Here is a 22,259-nt window from a genome sequence, read left to right as displayed (position 1 = left end):
AACAACAGTTACAAAGGTGAGTAACCGTCTTTTCTTCTTCGAGTGCTTGCTCATATCCATTCCAGTTAGGTGATTCCCAAGCCTTACCTAGGCAGAGGGGTCGGAGCGAGACGTTGCAGAATGTAAGACCGCTGAGCCGAAGTTGGCATCGTCTCTGGATTGTTGGACCAATGTGTAGTGCGATGCAAAGGTGTGGATGGAAGACCAGGTAGCCACGTGGCATATTTCTTTCCTGGATGGGAACATGTGCCAAGAACGCGGCAGATGAGGCTTGAGCCTGGGTAGAGTGGGCGGTGAGATGGCCGGTCAGAACGTGAGCCAAGTCATAGCATGCCCGAATACAGGATGTCACCCAAGATGAAATTCGTTGGGAAGAGATTGACATACCCTTCATGCGCTCTGCCACTGCTACAAAATAGCTAAGGTGAACGTCGGAAGAGTTTGGTCTTCTCGATGTAAAAGGCGAGAGCTCTGTGGACTTCCAGAGTATCCAACTGTTGTTCACGGCGTGATGAATGCGACTTCAGAAAAAAGACTGGCAGAAAGATGTCCTGATTAACATGGAAGGCAGAGACCACCTTAGGAAGGAATGCCGGGTGCGGTCACAGCTGCACCTTGTCCTTGTGGAACACCGTATAAGGGGGATCCACAGTCAATGCTCGAAGTTCCGAGACTCACCTAGCCGAGGTGATAGCGAAGAGGAATGTTGTCTTCCAGGACAGGTACAGCAGCGAGCATGTAGCTAAAGGCTCAAAGGGGGGACCCATGAGCCTGGTTAATATGAGGTTTAGATCCCAGGTAGGGGTTGGGCGTTTGACCTGAGGGTAGAGTTGCTCCAAGCCTTTGAGGAATCTGGAAACCATGGGGTGAGAAAAAATGGAACTGCCAGTTTCCCCAGGATGGAAGGTGGAAATAGCTGCAAGATGCACTCATATAGAAGAGATTGCCAGGCCCTGCTCTTTGAGGGACCATAAATAGTCCAAGACAGTGGGGACCGATACAGTTTGTGGAGTAAGGTCATGCTGGGTGCACCAGTGAGAGAAGCGCTTCCATTTAGCAAGGTACATTGTTCGCGTGGAAGGCTTTCTGCTTCCCAGCAGCACCTGCTGCACGGAGGTGGAACAATGCAACTCCGATTGGCTCAACCAGACAGCAGCCATGCTGTCAGATGAAGGGACTGCAGGTCCAGGTGGTGAAGCCTGCCGAAGTCCTGCATGATGAGATCTGGACAGAGTGGCAGGGGAATCAGATCTGTCAGAGAAAGGTCAAGCAGCAGTGTGTACTAGTGCTGTCTCGGCCAAGCCGGAGCGATCAGAATTAGGCGGGCTTTGTCCCTGCGGAGCTTGAGTAAAACTCGGTGGAAGAGAGGGAATGGTGAGAAGGCATAAAAGAGGTGACCTTTCCACGGAATTAGGAATGCATCCGAGAGGGAGCCCGGCGAGCGACCTTGTAGGGAGCAGAACAACTGGCATTTCTTGTTCACTTTGGAGGCAAAAAGGTCTACGTGGGGAAAGCCCCACCTCCAGAAAACCGAATGGAGAATGTCCGGACAGATGGACCACTCGTGTGACAGGAAGGATCTGCTCAGTTGATCTGCGAGAGTGTTCTGGACTCCTGGGAGAAAGGAGGCTACTAGATCTATGGACTGGGCTGTGCAGAAGTCCCACAGTTGGATCGCCTCCTGACACAGGGGGGAGGGCCGTGTCCCTCCCTGCTTGTTTATGTAATACATGGCCGTTGTGTTGTCCGTGAAAACTGCAACACAATGGTCCTGCAGATGGCGTTGGAACGCTTGGCACGCCAGCCGGACCGCTCTCAGCTCTCGGACATTGATGTGTAACGTCAACTCCCGGGACGACCAAAGGCCTTGAGTGCGAAGGTCCCCTAGGTGAGCACCCCAGCCCAGGGATGACGTGTCCATTGTTAGGGATGTGGAGGGCTGGGGTGGATGGAACGGCAGACCTGCACACACCAGGGTTGACGTTCGCCACCAGTCAAGGGAGCCCAGAACAGTCGGCGGAACTGTGAGTATAAAGTCTATGGCGTCTCTGCCTGGACAATAGCCTGAGGCGAGCCAGATTTGTAGAAGACGCATTCACAGTCTGGCGTGCTTTGTGACGAATGTGCATGCAGCCATGTGACTGAGGAGGCTAAGGCAAGTGCGAGCAGAGGTTGTTGGGAAGCTCTGAAGTACAGGGGAGACTATAGCCTGAAAACGATGTGGGGGTAAACTGGCCGTCGCAAGGTTGGAGTCCAGCGTGGCCCCGATAAACTCTATCCTCTGCGTAGGCACCAGAGTGGACTTTTCCAAATTGATTATCAGGCCTAGAGGCGTGAACAGGTCCTTGTGATGGTCACAGGGCTGATGACTTGTGCCTCAGAGGCCCCTCGAATAAGCCAGTTGTCGAGGTATGGGAAGACATGTATTTGACGACAACGGAGGGAAGCTGCGACGACTGCCATACACTTCGTGAAGACCCGAGGGGCCGAGGAGAGGCTAAAGGGAAGGACCGTAAACTGAAAGTGTTGATGATTCACCACAAAGCACAGATACCGTCTGTGCGGGGGGTAAACTGCAATGTGGAAATATGCGTCCTTCATGTCGAGAGCAGCGTACCAATCTCCGGGATCCAGGGAAGGAATGATAGTTCCCAGGGATACCATGCAGAACTTGAACTTTTTGATGAATTTGTTCAGTCCTCGCAGGTCTAGGATAGGCCGGAGGCCCCCTTTTGCCTTGGGGATTAGAAAATATCAGGAATAAAACCCCTTGCCCCTTAATTCCTCCGGTACCTCCTCTATAGCTCTGATTGAAAGGAGCCTCCGGACCTCCTGGAGGAGGAGTTGCTCGTGAGAGGGGTCCCTGAAGAGGGACAAGGAGGGGGGGTGGGAGGGAGGGAGTGAAACAAACTGAAGATGGTATCCAAGTTCCACCATGCGTAGGACCCAACGATCTGAAGTTAATTGGGACCACGCAGGGAGGAACGGGGAAAGGCAGTTGTAGAACTGAAAGGGATCCTGGGAGGCAATTGGTATTCTGCTCTCGGGCGCACCCTCAAAAGTTTGATTTGGGTCCCGCTGTTGGTTTGTTGGGACCGGAATTGTTATCTCTTTGAGGTCCAGACTAACGTCTGCGGTTGGTACGATCTTGTCTTCTGGCAAAGTTTTGCCTTGGCCTAGATGGGGGGTAAGGGCGCTGAGGTTGGGAGCGGAATGACCGTCTTTGAGTCTGAGGCGTATGCATTCCCAGTGAATGCATAATTACGAGGTTGTCCTTTAGACTCTGCAGTCTGGGGTCCGTCTTTTGTGAGAACAAGCCCTGTCCATCAAATGGCAAGTCTTGTATGGTATGTTGAAGTTCAGGTGGCAAGCCGGACACTTGCAACCATGATATACATCGCATGGCTATTCCAGAAACTCCACCAGAGAGGTCCTTTGGGGCCATCTGCCTGTCCCAAGTCAGGATAAAGGTGGAGCGTTGGGCGTGGGGCTAGCAACTCCACCCCATAAAAAAATCAACCTGCTACAGAAACGCCAACAATAGAGATGACAGAGACTTTTACCCTGGAAAAAGAAGGGTCTTCAATTTGAAGATGCATGACGCTGGGTGGTAAAAGCCGTGAGGAAGCCACTAAGTCGATTACCCTTCTTGCAACCAGAAGGACTACCATAGGCATATGGAACGTGAGGACCATGTACGAGTCAGGAAAGACGGCGCAGGCTGCAGCAGAGATGAGGAGCAACAACCTGACTCTATTAGGCATTAGCGAGACAAGATGGACGCAAGCGGGGCAGGGACGACTGTTGACAGGAGAGTTGTTGCTATATTCAGGACATGAAGAGAGCGACGCACCCCCAACACAGGGAGTAGGCTTCATGTTGTCCAAGCAGGCACAGAGAGCACTGATTGGTTGGGAGGCACATAGTCCCAGGATCATCACAGCATCCTTCAGAAGTAAAATGAAGAGGATTAAGATGAATGTTGTTCAGTGCTATGCCCCAATTAATGACAGCGATGAGGAGGACAAAAATTATTTTTACAACAGACTCCAGAAAATATTAGAGATTCTCCCAGACAAAGACATCATCATCCTTATGGGAGACTTTAATGCCAAAATTGGACCTGACAACACAGGATACGAACAAGTCATGGGGACCCACGCTCTGGGAGAGATGAGTGAGAATGGAGAGAGATTTGTGGATTTGTGTGCACTTAACAACCTGGTCATAGGAGGTAGCATCTTTCCTCACAAGTGGATCCACAAGAGTACCTGGGTATGACCAGCAGGCATGACAGAAAATCAGATCGATCATGTCTGCATTAGCAAGAAGTTTAGAAGATCCTTGCAGGACGTTAGAGTTAGAGGAGGAGCAGACGCGGCGTCCCACCATCACTTAGTGGTGGCCAGATTGAAGCTGAAGTTGAAAAAGAACTGGATAGACACGACAGACAGAAGAGTGAAGTACAACGTCAGCCTTCTGAAGGACCACAGGACCAAGGAAGATTTTGGACTGAGGCTGAAGAATAAGTTTTCAGTATTTCAGGATTGGTCTGAGGAAGAGGAAGACAGTGTACTAAACAGATAGCAGAAAGTGAGAGACACACTTAGGTCAGTATGCCAGGAAGTGCTTGGAATTGAGAAACACCAGCAGAAAGAGTGGATCACAGCAGAGACATTGATCAAGGTAGAAGACAGAAAGAAGAAGAAGGCAGCAGTCAACAACAGCAGGACTAGAGCAGCAAAGGCCAAAGCTCAAAAAGAGTATGCTGAAGCCCACAGAGCAGTGAAGAGGAATATCAGGAAGGACAAGAGAGAGTATGTGGATGAACTGGCAGCAGAAGTGGAGCAGGCAGCATACAGCGGTAATATGAAACAGCTGTATGATACTACCAAGCGACTGTCTGGAAAGTTCAGCAAGCCAGAACGTCCCGTTAAAGACAAGCAGGGAAAGTCTATAACAGGAATAGAACAGATGAACAGATGGGCGGAGCACTTTGAGGAACTCCTGAACAGACTAGCACCACCAAATCCACCAGATATCAACCCAGCCAACGAGGACCTCCCAATTAATTGTGATAAATCAACCAGAGACGAGATCAGAAAAGCCATCACCATGATGAAGAATAGGAAGGAGGCTGGACCCGATGACATCCCAGCAAAGGCCCTGAAAGCAGACCTGGATGCTTCAGTGGAAATGCTGTACCCCCTCTTTGAGAAGATATGGGAAGAAGTAGTGATTCCAGTAGACTGGAAAGAGGGATATCTCATCAAAATCCCCAAGAAAGGAGACCTTAGCAACTGTGCCAATTATAGAGGAATCACACTCCTGTCGGTGCCAGAGAAGGTCTTCAACCGAGTCCTCTTAGAGAGAATGAAGGATGCCGTCGATCCACAGCTACGAGATGAACAGGCAGGTTTCCGACAGAACAGATCATGCACGGACCAGATAGCAACACTTCGCATCATAGTCGAGCAGTCTATAGAGTGGAACTCCTCGTTCTACATCAATTTTGTTGACTATGAGAAAGCGTTCGATAGCGTGGATCGAGAGACCCTCTGGAAGCTCCTTCGGCACTACGGCATCCCAGCAAAGTTGGTCAACCTGATCAAGAACTCATATGACGGTATACACTGTAGAGTGATCCATGGAGGGCAGCTTACTAACAGCTTCCAGGTGTAAACTGGAGTCAGGCAAGGATGCTTGTTCTCACCACTTCTCTTTCTTCTTGTCATCGATTGGATTACGAAGACATCCACCTACGAGCGTAGGAACGGAATCCAGTGGACGTTGTGGACCCAGCTTGATGACCTGGACTTTGCTGACGACCTTGAACTTATTTCGCACAGTAAACAGCAGATGCAAGAGAAGATCAACGTAGTGGCAGCCACGTCATCACAGGTTGGCCTCAACAGTTACAAGGATAAGACCAAGATCCTTAGGATTAACTCCACTAGCAATGACCCAGTCACACTGAATGGAAGCCCCCTGGAAGAAGTGCAGTTCTTCACCTACCTAGGTAACATCATCGACCAGCAGGGTGGCACAGACACAGACATCAAAGTAAGGATTGGAAAGGCAAGAGCAGCCTTCTTACAGCTCAAGAACATCTGGAGCTCTAGAGAGCTGTCATTGGCAATAAAAATTTGACTGTTCAACTCCAATGTGAAATCAGTCCTACTGTATGGAGCTGAAACCTGGAGGACAACCAAAACAACCATCAGGAAGATCCAGACCTTCATAAATAGCTGCCTCAGAAGGATTCTCCAGATCCGCTGGCCAGACACCATCAGTAACATCCACCTCTTGGAGAGGACCTGTCAACTCCAAGCAGAGGAAGAAATCAAAAGGAGAAGGTGGGGTTGGATAGGACATACACTACGCAAGCAGCCAACTAACATCACCAGACAGGCACTGCGGTGGAACCCTCAAGGCAAGCGGAAAAGAGGCCGTCCAAGAAACACCTGACGACGCGACCTGCAGGCTGATAGCAAAAAAATGGGCTATACCTGGAACCAGCTAGAGCGAATGGCCCAGGATAGAGGACTCTGGAGATCTGTTGTTGGCGGCCCATACCCCGATTGGGGTGACGGGCATGAGTGAGTGAGTGAGTGGCTATTCCAGAGGCGACCGTTCTAGCCGCCGAGTCGATGGCATCTAGCGAGGCCTGTAGGGAGGTCCGCGCAACTCTCTTCCCCTCCTCCAGGAATGCTGTAAATTCCTGACGGGAGTCCTGTGGGACCAACTCTGTAAACTTCCCTACCGCCTCCCAGGGGTTGTAGTTGTACCTACTCAGGATGGCTTGTTGGTTCGCAACCCTGAGTTGGAGGCCTCCCGCGGAACAGATTTTCTGTCCCAACAAATCCATTCGCCTGGCTTCCCTAGATTTAGGCGCAGGAGCTTGTTGGCCATGGCACTCCCGTTCATTGATGGACTGTACAACCAATGAACAGGGAGGGGGGTGCACATAGAGGTACTCATACCCGTTGGAGGGCACCATGTACTTCCGTTCGACCCCTCTGGCTGTGGGTGGAATGGATGCTGGGGATTGCCAGATGGTGTCTGCTCTAGCCTGGATCGAACAGATGAAGGGGAGAGCCACTTTGGTTGGTGTCTCTGCAGACAAAATGCTTATCACCGGGTCCTCCACCTCTGGAATTTCCTCTATCGGTAAGTTAATATTCTGGGCAACACGCTGCAGAAGGTCCTGGTGTGACCTGAGGTCAATCAGAGGTGGGCCCGACGATGATGTCCCTGCTACTGCCTCATCCAGAGAAGAGGAAGATGACAGCCCAGGGACGAGTGGGTCCTGCACTGACTCCTGATCCTGGGGGATCTCTGGAGCCGTAAGATCGTGTGGTTCCAGTGCGTGGGTACTGGTTTCCTCTGTACCAGCCGGGGGAGGTCTGCTTACAGTGGCCTCTGGCATGCGGTGCTCTGAGTGACCGGAGCGTGATGGGTCAGCCGGTTCGCCTTGGGCTTGATGATAAGCCCAAGGTGTCCAAAAGGACCACTGATGAGGTACGTGGTCCAGGCCATGGATATGCGTCTCCGAATCCCCATAGGAAGCACTGTCCACATGGGATGAGGCGGATGGGTGACGAGAAGGCCACGGGGGAGCTGAGGCCGATTGGATCAGGTCTCTGCGTCCAGTCGATCCTTCTCTACGCGATACTGGAGAACAGTACCGGGAGTCGTATCGGTGCCGAGAGTGGGACCGGGACCTGCGACCAGCGCGGTGCCGGGAGGTCAACCAGTGTCTTGAATCTCCGTGCCGAGATCGGCTGTGAGAGGTACGGCAATGCTGGGATCTGAACCGGTGCTGAGAGTACCAAGACGGTGACCGGGATCTCGAGCGGTGCCACGAGTACGACTGGTTCCGAGATGGAGAGCGCTACCGGGACTGCGAGCGGCGTCAGGATTGGGATCGATGGCGGGACCGAGAGTGCCTGCGGGACCTGGATTGTGACCGGCGACGTTCGATGGTACCAGGTGAAGATGGCCTCATCATGGCAGGCTTGCCCAATGATTGAACAACCCGCACCAGCGGTGCTGGGGGTTGAGGCAGCTCTGGCTCCGTCAAGGCAATCAGTTCTCGTGCTGTGGAGAAAGTCTCCGGCGTAGAGGGCACGACAAGCTCGACCACAGAGTGTGCTGGGGACCTGACAGACACCAGACTCGACGGCTCTTGTGAGACTGGAATCAACGGTGCAGAGGTCTGTGGTGCCGTGGCAGTTGGCGGTGCCGGGCGGTCCGACTTGGTAGTATGCTCTGACTGCGGTGTAGATACAGGGGCCGCAGGAGTCTTATGCCTCTTGCTCCTTGGGGAGAGGGAGCGGTGCCGGGCAGAAGCTTGGGCCGGTGAAGGCTGGTGCCAAGCAGTCTTTACTGTAGCCTTGTGTTCTGGTACGGAGGAGGCACTTGTCCCCGGTGCCGCAGACGGTGCCGAAGATGGAGGAGTTAGAGCTGCCTCCATCAAAAGTTGCTTCAGGCGAATGTCCCATTCCTTTTTTGTCCGGGGCTTGAAAGCCTTGCAAATTCGGCACTTGTCCGCGAATTGGATTCGCCCAAGCACTTTAAACAGGAGTCATGTGGGTCTCGTGTGGGCATCGGCCTATGACAGGCCGCGCAGGATTTGAAGCCCAGTGAACCGGGCATGGGCCCCGGTACTGGGTGAGGAGAAGGAGCTAAGCCCCGATCCTCTTTAACTATATACAAAAACTACTACAATAAGTACTAAAACAAAGTTAACTAGAACTATAGAAAATCTAACTATATACACAATAACTATATAAATGAGCGAATAGCTAGGGAGGTGGAGATCAGCTAAGCCATGCTCCACTGTTCCAATGACCGGCACGGGCAGTAAGAAGGAACTGAGGGACGGATGGGCCGGCAAGGGTATATATCAAGCGCCATAGTGGCGCCACTCCAGGGGGCACCCTGCCGGCCCACCGAGTGTTGCTAGGGTAAAGTCTTCTGACGAACGTGCACGTGGCGCACGCACACCTAACTGGAATGGATATGAGCAAGCACTCGAAGAAGAAATGTCTCTGATGCTTTGTATTTTGCTACAGTTACTGCATCCATGCCTCTCTCATGTTGAGACTAGATCTTTGTGATGTACTCTGAATAGGGCTTAGTCTTCCATCTGCCTAGGTATTTATATTGTGTTTATGTTGTTATTGGCAATACGATCCCTTTGCAATGCCACTGCACTTACAAGCAATGGAGCAGATGAGTTAGAGCTCTTCTGCTATAACAGGATGGCTGCTAGCAGAGTGTTTACCATGACCAGTCCCCTCGACTGTGGCACTCACCAGCTTTCAGATATATATCAGATAACTCTCTGTATCTAACTAAAGCATTTCAAGTAATTTTTAACAACAGTCACAAACAACTTAAGGGAAATTTATATTAGTATAATTAAAAGCAATTCAAAATGAAACAGTTACAATAACCCTAATGATTTAATAATGTAAGGTGGTTTTCCTAAGCAGGACTGCACCCTTGTTATAAAAAAGGATGGAATTCTGGCTTTCTTCCTTGTCTGCCCAACACAAGTTAAGCAAAGTAAAAGTCTACTATTCTCTACTGATCTTAGTTATCAGCAAAATTAGAACTGTGATTGCATATTTTGTTTTGAAATGACTGTGAGTTTGCCATTTGGTGTATGACACATTTCAGCAAGATTCAAGCATAGTCTACACTTAAAATTTAGACTGAAATAACTGCAGTGCCCAGGGGGTGTGAAAAATTTATACTCCAGAATGCTGTGGCTATGCCGACCCAATTCCCAGTGTAGACACAGCAAGGCTGATGGAAGAATACTTCCATTATCCTAGCTACCATCACCCAGGGAGATGGTATTCCTACAGAGACAGAGAAAAACCTCCTGACACTGTAGGTTATGTCTACCCTATGGGATCACAGAATCATAGAATATTAGGGTTGGAAGAGAGTCATCTAGTCCAATCCCCTGCTCAAAGCATGGGATAATGCTGGCATGGCTATGGTGCTGTATCTATGCCATTATACTTCATGTAGAGTAGACATGGGTTGAGAAAGGTGCATGGGGTCCCCGAGCATGTAACTGAGTGGATTAGGTTTGGAATGCTGCAACAAATTAGAAGGGATTGACCAAACCAAACTGCAGCATTCTTTAAAATTGTGACAGTGCCTCAAGTGTTCATCTAGCAATGCAACGTTCAGCTCAGGTTTCTGCCTGTCTTAAGCTATTAATTAATCAGGATCCAATCAATTCATCTCACCCCATTAAAAGAATGCCCAATGACCTACAATGAATTTTCCTTTGTTATTTATCAGCTGAAGTTTTAACTTATTTTGCAAGAATTTTTTTGCTGTAATAGTCATTAGGAGCCAGATGCAGATCCATGGCACTGTACTTATTTCTTACAATGGTGCTTTAAAGTTGAGGGGATTAAAGAAGGTCAGTTTGCCCCATTCTACATGGGAGTCCTTTAGCATAGTCACTAAGAAAGTTTTGAGTGGTGTTAGTAACTGGTACTTTCTGCACACGTATTCAGAAAAGGCCAGTTTTTCATCCTATATTACATCTTTTATATTTGCTGTATTTTTTCTATCAAGGCGCTCTTGAATTGAGCTAAGCATAAACCTAAGTTATGGTTTGTCACAGAATAGTGTGAAAAGGGTGGGAATTTAATAAGACTGGATATTGTAAAAGCATCCTGAATCCCGCCAATGGGTTCATGTCTCATCCTATATTGAACAGAGACCCTGCAACAGAGAACAAACTGGCCTGATGGCTTTTCTTCTCTTTTATCCCAGGCCATTTCCCTAGAGGCACCAAATACTAGGATCTTACATTTCTTTGAGGAACACTGCTTGGAACGGTGACTGGAAGGTCAGGAATCAATCCAAAATGCAGAATTAGCACTTTGAACCTCACTAGCAAAATGTAGGGTTTCCTCTGGCCAAAGAATAAATTATGACTAAACTACAAAATTTAACAGCATAAATTAATGTTTGTGGCCATTTTAACACATATTTTCTTTCTCTTACACAAATCCTTCTATTTTTCTTTTAAATAAAGCTATTAGCTATTTGAAATCTCTAAAGAGTTTTCTTCAGACATAGAATCAAGATAAATCACTTGACATCCAGGACTATTATATTACTAGGGTAAACAATGGTGGTCTCAGAGTCAGACAATAACTGTCCTATAATTCAGTAGTCTCAGAGGTCATATCTTACAAAGGTCAGGAAATCTGCCAATGCTCAGAAGTTTAACAAAAACTCCCAGGGATGTCCACCGATCAAGTTACAAGGATAGGAATATTACTCTAATTGGTAAGACAAAAGCTCCCTTTTGTCAACACTAATCATATGACTTCACTGGCCTCTAGCTACAGTGGTCTTGATGGATGAGAACATGATGATATGAATAAGAAATGACAGCCTACCAAAGAAGGTTAACATAGGGTCATGATGTCTTTATCTGACTTCTGTAGCTCATTCAAATGTAAACACATGCTTTATCCCATCGTACTTTACAAGTCAGAATTTAGATTATATTGATATTGTGGAATTTTGAAACTTTGCATTTTGGAAAAGACTATTTTTTCTTACTGTTATATATATTAGTACTCTTGTGGGTTAATAAATACAAAACTTAGCTCTTATTGTGGTTTTCAGCAGGTGATCTCAAGGCACTTTTCAAAAGGAGGCCAATACCATTAATCCCATTTTAAAAATGGGGAAACCGAGGCAAAGAGACAGGAAATGACTTGCCCAAGGTTACCCAGCAGACTAGCGGCAGAGCTGGCACTAAAACCCAGGTCTCCCAAACCCTACTTTAGTCCATTCACTAGGCCATACTGCCTCCTCTGAGCCTCCTCTGATTCTCCATCAAAATCAAGTACAGGCAGTGATACATTATGTAAACAACCTGAAAGGCTGCACCACCCTTAGTCATTATGAGTATTATCTTACTCTTCAAATTCATCTACCGGAATTAACTATACTACTTGTAGCGTAAGGTACTACTTAATGTAAGGGCAACAGAATTTGGCCCAGAATTATTGGACCACATTCATCTGCACAGTACCTCCACAGACTTTAAGATTATGCCAGAGAGGAATTCATCTCATTAGTCTCTCAGTGATTTAGAGTCAAATCCTTTCCCCATAAAGTCAAAAGAGTGTTGCCATTAATTTCAATGCGACCTAGATTTGACCTGAAGAATATGGGTTAAGGTTGACTATTATGTCAAAACCTGTTATGTGCACAAATCGAAGCCAAAAAGTTCCTTGCTTGTCAGATATGAAATCCTGAATTCTCCAGTGCCAGTCTGTCTGGGGATGTGGGAGATAAAACTGTCATAACACGGCAGATGCAGAATTAGTTCTGAAAGGCTAATCAACCCACTCCTCCGGCATTTTTATTCAGCTGTGCATTACTTCACCATACTGCAATTTACTGCCAGATGTAAACATTGTTTAGTAAGGTAATGAAAAATATTGTATTGTATATAATTATGGATTATATATCCTGTCATGACAATCTCGCAACTGGCTAAAAACTGGTCCTTACCTGATTGGTAAGGACCAAAGAATCTTCAGCACTGAAAGTTCCATGCAGCGCTATTCAATCTCATTCTCCATGCAGCATGCTTAATGAATAATAGAACCATGGGAAAAAGTTATAAAGGTTTAGTTAATGCTGGGCACAGTACCTTGTTCTAGGATTATTTCAGTTTTCTTCAACTGTTATACTGCTTGTATTAATGTATGCCTGAACCCTGCAAGGCACTGTCCATCATTACTACCATTGAAGCTAATAGGGGCTGAGGATGCTGCTCAGCACCTTATAAGATCAGGCCAATGGTTTGCTAAAACTGCTCAGATTTTTTATCTTGTTAAAACAATTTCATGGACTATGGTAAATTTTCCTGTGCTGTTGGATTAGTAAATTAGTTACAACCCACTTCTTTCCTCTCTCTTCAGCCCCACTACTATGGATGGATAACACATAATCAGAAATTGGGACCTATTTCTTGATAATATCCCTACTGTTTATTGGCAGATGTTCTTTTTCTGAAGATACTAAGATCAAAACCGTATCTATCCTCTAAAGCAGAACTAACAATGTCCACATTATTTATGCTATGCCTTTATGATGTTTAAGTCTCACGTTTGTACAGCAGCTTTCATCCTAACACACCTCAAAGTGTTTTAAAAATGTGGTGAGCAATCACTTCACTCATTAGGGAAGTTAAAGTGCTTTTGGGATGGAGCATGGAAGCAGTACAATATACAGGAATGCTACGCTGTAGATTAGGACTAAAACTGAATAAGATATACAACTGAGATGGCAGAGGAAATACAGGCAAACAGAATATAAGTAACCAAATTGACTAACAGCCCTGCAATTCTAAAATGCCATGGTAATTTTAATGACAACAAAGTGGTCAGAAACTTAGTTTTAGACCACATCTGCAAGATGGCACCTCCGTCTACACAGTACAACATAGCCTCGTGAATGGGTATTGGCTCAGGGTCAACGTAAAGGGGTAGAGTACCATCTCCTGAATTATCCTCTTTTGGGGAGGGACAGCTCAGTGGTTTGAGCATTGGCCTGCTAACCCAGGTTCTGAGTTCAATCCTTGAGGAGGCCACATAGGGATCTGGGGCAAAAATCAGTACTTGGCCCTGCTAGTGAAGGCAGGGGTCTAGACTCAATGACCTTTCAAGTTCCCTTCCAATTCTAGGATATAGGATATCAGCATCACTTCCCAAAGCACTCTTAGGTTTAATCTGAGGTCTCTCATCTAACAAGGACCAAGCAGAAATTTACTTATCTTGTTAAATCTGTTGAAGTCATAGCTAAGGTATTGTGGCTGCAGGAACACATGGATGTACACTGGCTACCAGTAAAATCTTAACAACAGCTGTTTGCAAGTAATTATCATCCCTGCTATACTTGTGGTATTCCATTGACTTGACAGCAGTTTTCAAGCTGTGGAATGCAGACCACTGGGGGTCCACAGACTAAGTGTAAGATTTCCAAAGGGCCCCACACCTCCATTTGAAATTTTGTAGAGGGGCGCAAATGAAAAAGGTTGAAAACCATCAGCTTAATACAGTAAATAACTAATGTTTTAATGATCATTAAACAAAAGAAAAAACTGTAAAGACTTCAATGGTGAACACTGTAATTGTACACTTACGTTATTTCTATTGTTTTAAATAAGCTTCATAATGGCTAACACCACGTCCCTCTGTAATTGCTCATCAGGAAATGCCTGACAGGAGAGTCAAACATCCTTAGCTTCACCTTTTAAAGAATGTAATCCCACATTTGAGGAGGAGACATACATGACTAGCTCATTACTGCTCTCACAAAAATTGTGTTGTTACATTGAAGCAATTGAAGAGTGAGATGGGTGATCTTTGCTTTCAATTCAAGGAGGAATATCTGGAAGCTCAATTAATTACTTTTAAGCAAATCTGAAAACTGTAAGTATTCAACAATATAAACACATACAAACTTGTCCACAGAAGCATTTCCAAAGAATCACTAAAGTTAATAACAGGAGACTGGAGAAAGGTAGTAAAACTCTGAAATATGTATACTTTTTCTGATTTTGCATATTTGGAATATAAAAATCCATCAAAGGGAAGCACATAGGACATCAGTTAACAAACAAACCAACCAACAAAACACACTTCAATCAAAAGAAAATGCCCATCTGGTTCTTATTTACATTGTCAAGCTGGATATCAACTGATAGCTAATCCTACAACCTTCCAGTCTGGGAAAGAGTGTTCCTGAATAAGCTATAGAGATATAGTAAAGAATATAATCACAGCTGGGACATACATGGCAATGTATCTAAACTAAAAATCAAGAGGCAAAGGACAAAAGTAAAATGAAATCCTGGCAGAGAGGAATTTGCACAATTCTGTACAATGGGGGAAAACAATCTTGTCAGAAATATCTTCATGCTGTGAAAGATGATAATGTGTTTTGCAAGAATCTACATATATATATATAACACCTTTCATCTTGGAGGAACGAAAAGAACTTCAACTATTTGTTTACTGCAGCAAGGAAATACAGCCACACAAGATAGAGGGCAACAGCTTGGCAAATAACCAGTCTCAGCATGTGTGCGCGAGAGTTTTAGCGGGTGGTTTCTAAGTTCACATCTGAAAGATCACATGAGACCTCAGAAATAATCTAAACCTTTTTGGAGGGCATCACATGCTGTAGCCTACTGCTCTGTGGGCCAAATTTACTGGTACACTAAGTACTTTGCATAGGTTTGCTAATGCAAAATAGCTTTGAACCTGGCTTAATGGCCCAGTTAGACCAGGTTTACAGTTGTTTTATGTTACCAGAGTGCTGCAGAACAGCCATGATAAAATTTAGCCATGTGCAGAGGGCTGAAATAAGACCTATTTAGCACTTAAGTCTCATCCAAACCCTATTTTGAAGCTGGCCCTTTGCATAGGGATGAAATTCACCCCAGATCTTACCTAGGAATCTGGCTTTATGTTTCCCTAAGAAAGAAGGCAAATGGGTTTATGTAGCTTGTGATTTCAAATCTTATTTTAGATGCTTAATCTGTAGCTGTGGAACTGCAACTGAAGTGCAGAAATGTATGTGTCTTTTCAGATAAGCACATTTTGTTTTAGAAACGGATAAAATACTTTCAAATGTGAACATTTTCTTCAGGTTTTTAAACTGATGATAGAAATTCCATAACCAGAACAAATCCAGGGCAAAATGATACATTTTTCATAAGAACCCTTTGAAGTGTTCTTAGAGTTACATCTTCATAATCCAGCCAGGAGAAGATCTGCACTCTTGACAATTCTGAATGTATGCACTTCAGCTGGCTCTAGATGAAAGGTAACTCTCTCAGTTTTCATTCCAAGGATGTTCTCGGACTTTTTATCAGTAAAGAGACACAGTACAGAATGTTACCTTCACATGATTTTCCATCTTCGCCCAGTTTCTGGCCAGCTGGACACCTGCAGTAGTAGCTGCCGATAGTATTGCAGCACTGGTCCTGACAGCCGCCATTCTCAATGGTACATTCATTTACATCTGTAGTGGGAAATAGCATATACAAATTAGACGCTGAATACAAAGTAGGCATTGACTAAATTGTCTCTTCCTTCAACAACACTGTGCATCTTTCTGATTTTACCATATGAAGAAGCAACTCAGAGCTGCTGCTTATAGCCTCCTGAAATAGGATGTGCCCCTTTGTTGCTTATGTCTTGCATTAGATATTCAGCAATTCAGAGCAGGGTCTACATCTTCCTGTGTGTTTGTGTACAGTGCCTAACGAAATGAGTCCCTGACCTTGCCTGAAACCCTTACCACAATATTAATGTGTCAGATATGTAATTTCCTGTGATATTCCTTGAGAGAGCTGATTGTATTCAAATTATATCGGCGTGGGCAAGGGACTATATGTAATTCCACGGGAGAATGTGACTACAGTTTTAGGATTCCCTCTGAGACCTCGTTCCACTTGGCTTCCAAAAAACTCAGTTTGACTGCAGCCTTCGTCACTCAGGTATCTTTATTTGGCATACAGCAGTGCTACACTGAGTTGACCAGACTCAAACACAGTGGGGAGGGGTGCAGGGTACATCACAGCTCCAAAGTTACACAGAAACCCTCTCACTCTATATACATTACACATAGCATCACATTTTGGATTGGATTGGTTATTTTGCAGGAACCAATCCCTGTGCAACATGCACTGTCCATGGTTCAATTTCCTCTTTATTTTATCTCTGCATTCCTAACTTATTTTGCCCCTTGTTATCTAGTTCATAGTAAACTGTTCCCTGAGCATTCTCCCTCCTATCTTAGTTGGCTCAGACATTCTGCCTTCTTTAACCTACTGACCTATTTACTTATCTTATTTAGCACAAACATTCTGTTTTCAATCTGATGATTCATTTACCTCTCTATTTGTATCTTCCAAGAACTGAGGCCTTTTTGTGTTAATTACTCATGTCAGGCCAGGCCTCAGCTACACACAGCTCCTCCAGGAACCAAGAACAGTGGAGGTGATTAGACAAATTCATTCAGATTGTAACGCTGCCAGAGAAATACCACCATCTGCAGAGGTTCGCATATAGTGGTTCAAACTGGATTCTCCAGAGACCAACAGACCAAGAAAGGACTTTTGGATGAATAGCCTGAGTTTAAACTGGATTCTTTCAGATCCAGCAAACAGACAGGACCTTTTGCAGAAGGAGAGTCCCTGGGAAGGGATGGAAGGACTTTGGCTTTTAGATACAATATAGCAACATCTATTGTTTTTATGTTTTCTCTGTAATACTTTCACCTTAAGGACAAGTTTAGAAAGAGTTACAACTTGTGACTTTGGCAATTACCACTGTTCACAGCATTCTAAGAGAAAGCAAAGTGCAGACACTGGCTTGTTTAGGCAGGTTGGCTTGCTGGGGATATCATAACAGTGTAGGCAGGGAACTGTGCAGCCTGGAAAAAACTCTGGCCAGGAGGGGGAGAGAGAGAGAGAGAGAGAGAGAGAGATGTGGGTCTCTGCCCAAGAAAGGTGACTGCTGAGGAACTAGGACCCTAGAGAGGGTACTCTTGAGGGACCATGGAGGGGGATAGAAGTGCAGTTGCCCAGAACTGTGACGATTAACTATTATTATTGGTACTGACTACCCATTCAATATTTAAGAATTTAAGAAGGCTTTTTTCAACCTATTTATTCATACATTTAGAAAGTTTCTGCGGCAGGGAATGATAATAGCAGGCTACTCATGGGATGTTGAAAGGGCTCATGGACAAAAAAGTCCTAAGGAAGTATTTTCCAAATGGGAAAGTTGTAAAATATACTTGTGGAATAGGAAACTGAATGAAAAGCAGCACATGTGGATTTGGGTCATTGCCACGTGTCTCACATATTTCACAAGAGATTTTTGGGTGATGTTTTTATCTTATTACTGCTGGATCTGAAATGTTAGTATTGTCTAGAATACCACGTAGGGACATTTTTATGTATTCATGGTTAAATATGACAGGAAAAATCTGCATAAAGAGGTTGGTTTTTTTTAATTTGGGGATGAGAGTCCTGAACAGGCTTGTTGGCACAGCAGAGCTACTCAGCATGTTATTAAGCAGAAACCCAGGGTTAAGGAACGCCATGGGTTTTCAATACCTGGGAGTATGACAGTTCTGCAAGCAAGAGTAGTTTTGGCACTAGAAGGGGCTGTCCAGTTTCAGGTTAAAAAGCAAGAGCTGAGGGAACGCAAGATGAGTGAGGGCTAGATTGGGTAAAAACAGAGAGACATAATCCTAGCTGCAAAAGTATATTAAAATGACTTTAATGTTAGAAACCTTCAGTGTTTCTGAGAGGAAAAACCCTTCTTTTAAAACTCTATTAGATTTTGATCAACAGAAATACACAGTACTTCAAAGGAGATAAAAAACGAAGAGAATTTTACATCTATACATAAAAGAGCTGTTGGAACCTGTCACAAACCTGAACCTTGGGCTAGGATCATTTTAAGTTTTACTGAAGTCGGTTAATCCTTTGATGAATTTAAGATGAATTTTCTGACTTCTAGCTTTTGGTAGAAACCATCCAGCCACATTAAACCTGGCTACAGTTGGCAATTTTGAACACGTTTTGCTTTTTTTTTTTTTAGAAACACAAAATGAAACTAAGAGTGTGAAAACTCACCACAATTAATTTCTCCATAGCTCTACACATTGTCTAATGAGTCACAAAAGAAGTTTTACTGTATCCTCAACAGTATTGGAAAACAATGCTAAGTTAAAAAGACACAGCCAGCCAAACCTTAATCCTTCTGAAGTCAATGAGAGTTTTGCCACTGATTTAACTGGACCTAATATTTGGCCTGGTGAAGTTTGGCAGTGAAATCTATACCTTTTCCTTAGGTCCTGCATGATAACATTAAGGCATGTTCCAGGAAATTTCCTTCCATTAACCACAAGACATCTGGATAAGGCCTGATGGTAACAAACAATAACTAGGGTGGTCAGGTGCCTGGTTTTGGACTGGAAAGTTCGGTTGAAAAGAGGATCTGACAGCGTCTGGTCAGATCTACTCATCCAGACACTCAAAGTCCGGTTACTGCAAGTGGGGGAGGCAGGAAGGCACTTGGTCACTAACCCACGTCAGCCTCTACTCAGCCAAGGCTGCCTCCTACCTGCATTGAGCAACTGCAGCTCCCAGCCCCAGCTCCGCAGGTGAGCCCCTCCTGACCCAGGCAGGGGGGGTGGGAGGGGAAAAGCAGCAAGTGACTGGGAGGGAGGAGGAAGAGGAGTGGACAGAGGTGCGGCCTCAGGGGGAAGAAGCAGGGTAAGGGGGGTTAGGGCACTTCTGCTGGAGTGTTTGTTTTTAAATATTACCAAGTTGGCAATCCTAATAATGAGCCATACGCTAACCTTCTTTTACAGTCTCCAATTCTATTTACATTATGAGTACTGAGGACTAGTCAGTGGTCACCATCAAAATGTGATAATTTACCAAAAATTATTTGAGGAACAGACAATACTCTACTGCCTTCTAGAGATTTAAATTTGACAGACTGATGGACACAACCCTATATAGTCTAATTTTTTCTGTGTTTTGAAACAAAAACTTTCTTTTTAAACTTTCTGAGAAATTCACGTTTACTTTTTTGATATTATTGAAGAGTAGTTCAAAAATATGCTTTGAATGTGAAAGTACTTAAGTACATTGTCTTTCCTCTTGATTGAAAAATATTTGTATTAGGAACATACATACATTTATTTCTTGTTCATCATGAAAAAGCTGTGGTTTACAGTATGGTTTACACCTTTTAAAGAGTATTTGTAATGTGTCATTACAAACCTCTTCCTCCTCCTCCTCTTCTCCTTCTTGCGCCGTATGCTTCACTCACGATTTCCTTCACATCTGTCCTAACACTTGCATCTGTGCAATGCCTTCTTCCCAGTTCTCTCTTACAGCGGGAAATTCTCCTCCTCTTGCTGTGCCAAGAAACCTACTCTCTTTATTCACATTTCTCTTTAAAACGTACTGTTCCTCTGAAGCTTACCAACATTAATCCAGCACACGAAGTAGAGCGGTTTAATTAAAAGAAAACACAACGAATCTGGCACTGCTTTGAGCTATAGCCATCTCCCCCTCAGCTGGTGCTTAACGCATCTAGGGCCAGATCCTCAATAGGTGTAAATTGCCATAATTCCAAGCTATGTCAGTTTACATTTGCCAAGGTTCTTCCCCCTGACCTGTAACCACTCTCGCATTTAGAAAGCCTCCTCTGGTATTGTGCCTTGCTAATCTGTCCTCGGAGCTCAATAAAGGAATTAGGTTACCTACTGCTAAATAAATGATCAGAGAGAGACTAGATAAAACATGCCTACCACAAATTTAAGCCTCATAGTCCTCAGTCAGCTGTTCTGTATTCTTAGAACACACACAGTGTTCAAGATTTTAACCTGCAGATTCATATACTATGCACAAAAAAACAAACCTACCCTCCCGCAGCCCATCAAAAACCCCTGCCACATGACACATTTCAGTCTACTTTCCACATTCAATGTTATTTAAGGTTGCAAATACATTTGTCTTATGCATGGCAAGATAAATGACAAAAATTCTCTGACATATTACAAGTCTACCAGGTTAGGTCTGACAGAAGTTCAGTGTTATCAAGACTATTGATCCATCTGTAATAACAAGATGTGGGCACTTCAAGAAATAATTGTGATGTTTGCAAGTTCAATAGTGAAAATTTATGTAGAGCCAATATTGCCACACAAAAACCAATCTATAGCAGATACTTTATAAAATCTTTTAATCCTGCCAGGTTAATTTTTATTCTTGAAACAAAGGAGTAAAACTCACTTCCACATGTATCATACGGTTTCTACATGAACCTTACATATTCTATATTGTCATATACATCTAAGAGAGTCAAACACGATGGTTTTTACATGTATTATTGTAAACACATGGATTCTGGATACATGCATATGTATTTCATATATTTCATACACCCATGATCACATAGTACTGTAGATCACTGCATAATCCCCTTGTTGATTTTAAATTCTAAAAAATCTCTTTTATTACCTTCAGCTATTTATTATTTCAGATTAGGAGAAGGTGGCTTTCTCCCTTGAAATGGATCTACTTTTCTAAACTAAACATGTGAAAGAGGGAGAAGGAATCATCTGTAGAAGCCTCTTTTTCTCCGCAGTTTAGTTAATGCCACTCACACCAGCTCTGTGAATATAATGTAGTAGAGTTGGTTTGAAAATGTTCCCCCTGGGAGTGGGAGGATGACACCTTTTAATCAAAGTTTTCAGTGGAAAATTTTAACTCTTCCTCAGTCCCTCCCACCCCCAAAATATTTTGATTTTCAGTTGAAAATTTGGTTTAAAAATAAAAGAATAATAAAAAAAAAATTTTAGATAAAATCAGACTGTCCACAAAAATTTCTGTTTTGTCTTCAAAAAAGAAACACCTGGGAAAAAAGACGGCACTCACATCAAGCTGTAAAAGCTCTGCAGAGGAAAACCCCCCCACATATTCACTTACGAAATGCATGTCTTCAATGAGAGACTGAAGTCTTCTACAAAGAAAATGATATGCTGAGTTCTCATACAAATTTACTATTTAAATACAAGAAATAGTGCTTGGATTTAGGGAACACATTAACTACTCATTGTCTAGAACTAAAAGATATTCTATTAATAAAAGTTTATGCAATAATTTTTAACAGACGATAAAGAGTATCTCATGTCTATGATCTAATTTTTAAAACAAATCCTAGGGTTATAATGCTTTTCTTCCGCATGTAATCAACTTCTTCTTCTTTTTAAACAGCCATATATGCTATGGCCTTTGTTTCACTGACCACCCCTGTAGGGCTAATGTGTGCTCTGAACCATAATAAGCTGACTTTACTGCATGTCATAGCTCAGTGGACTTGTAATAGATCACTGAAGTGGAATAAAAATCTATAAAATCATTCCCATTCTTAGTGGAATACCACATGAATATAGCACATCATCATTCCAAGGGAAAACTCTTTTAATTAGCTTAGAAGTGTTATACTAGCATATGGGTGGGCAAACTTTTTGCCCTGAGGGCCAAATCAGGGAATAGAAATTGTATAGTGGGACATGAATGCTCACAAAATTGGGGATGGGGTGCGGAAGGGCTCTGTTTGGGGGTGTGGGCTCCGAGGTGGGGCTGGGGC

The 22,259-nt window shown here is 44.2% G+C and overlaps 1 protein-coding gene across 1 annotated transcript in view; it reads right to left on the bottom strand.

Annotated features, from left to right (window-relative positions):
- The window catches only part of LOC127057291 (multiple epidermal growth factor-like domains protein 6), a 290,208-nt gene that overhangs the window by 97,408 nt on the left and 170,541 nt on the right, over positions 1–22,259 (bottom strand). Inside the window, exon 5 of the mRNA XM_050966209.1 lies at positions 15,973–16,095. Coding sequence (XP_050822166.1) covers positions 15,973–16,095 — 123 coding nt within the window. The remainder of the gene's footprint in view (positions 1–15,972; positions 16,096–22,259) is intronic.

This window comes from Gopherus flavomarginatus, chromosome 8 (genome assembly GCF_025201925.1).
Source record: "Gopherus flavomarginatus isolate rGopFla2 chromosome 8, rGopFla2.mat.asm, whole genome shotgun sequence".
Lineage (NCBI taxonomy): Eukaryota > Metazoa > Chordata > Testudines > Testudinidae > Gopherus > Gopherus flavomarginatus.
The sequence above is the reverse complement of the archived record's forward strand: the minus strand, read 5'-3'. Positions and strand labels throughout refer to the sequence as shown.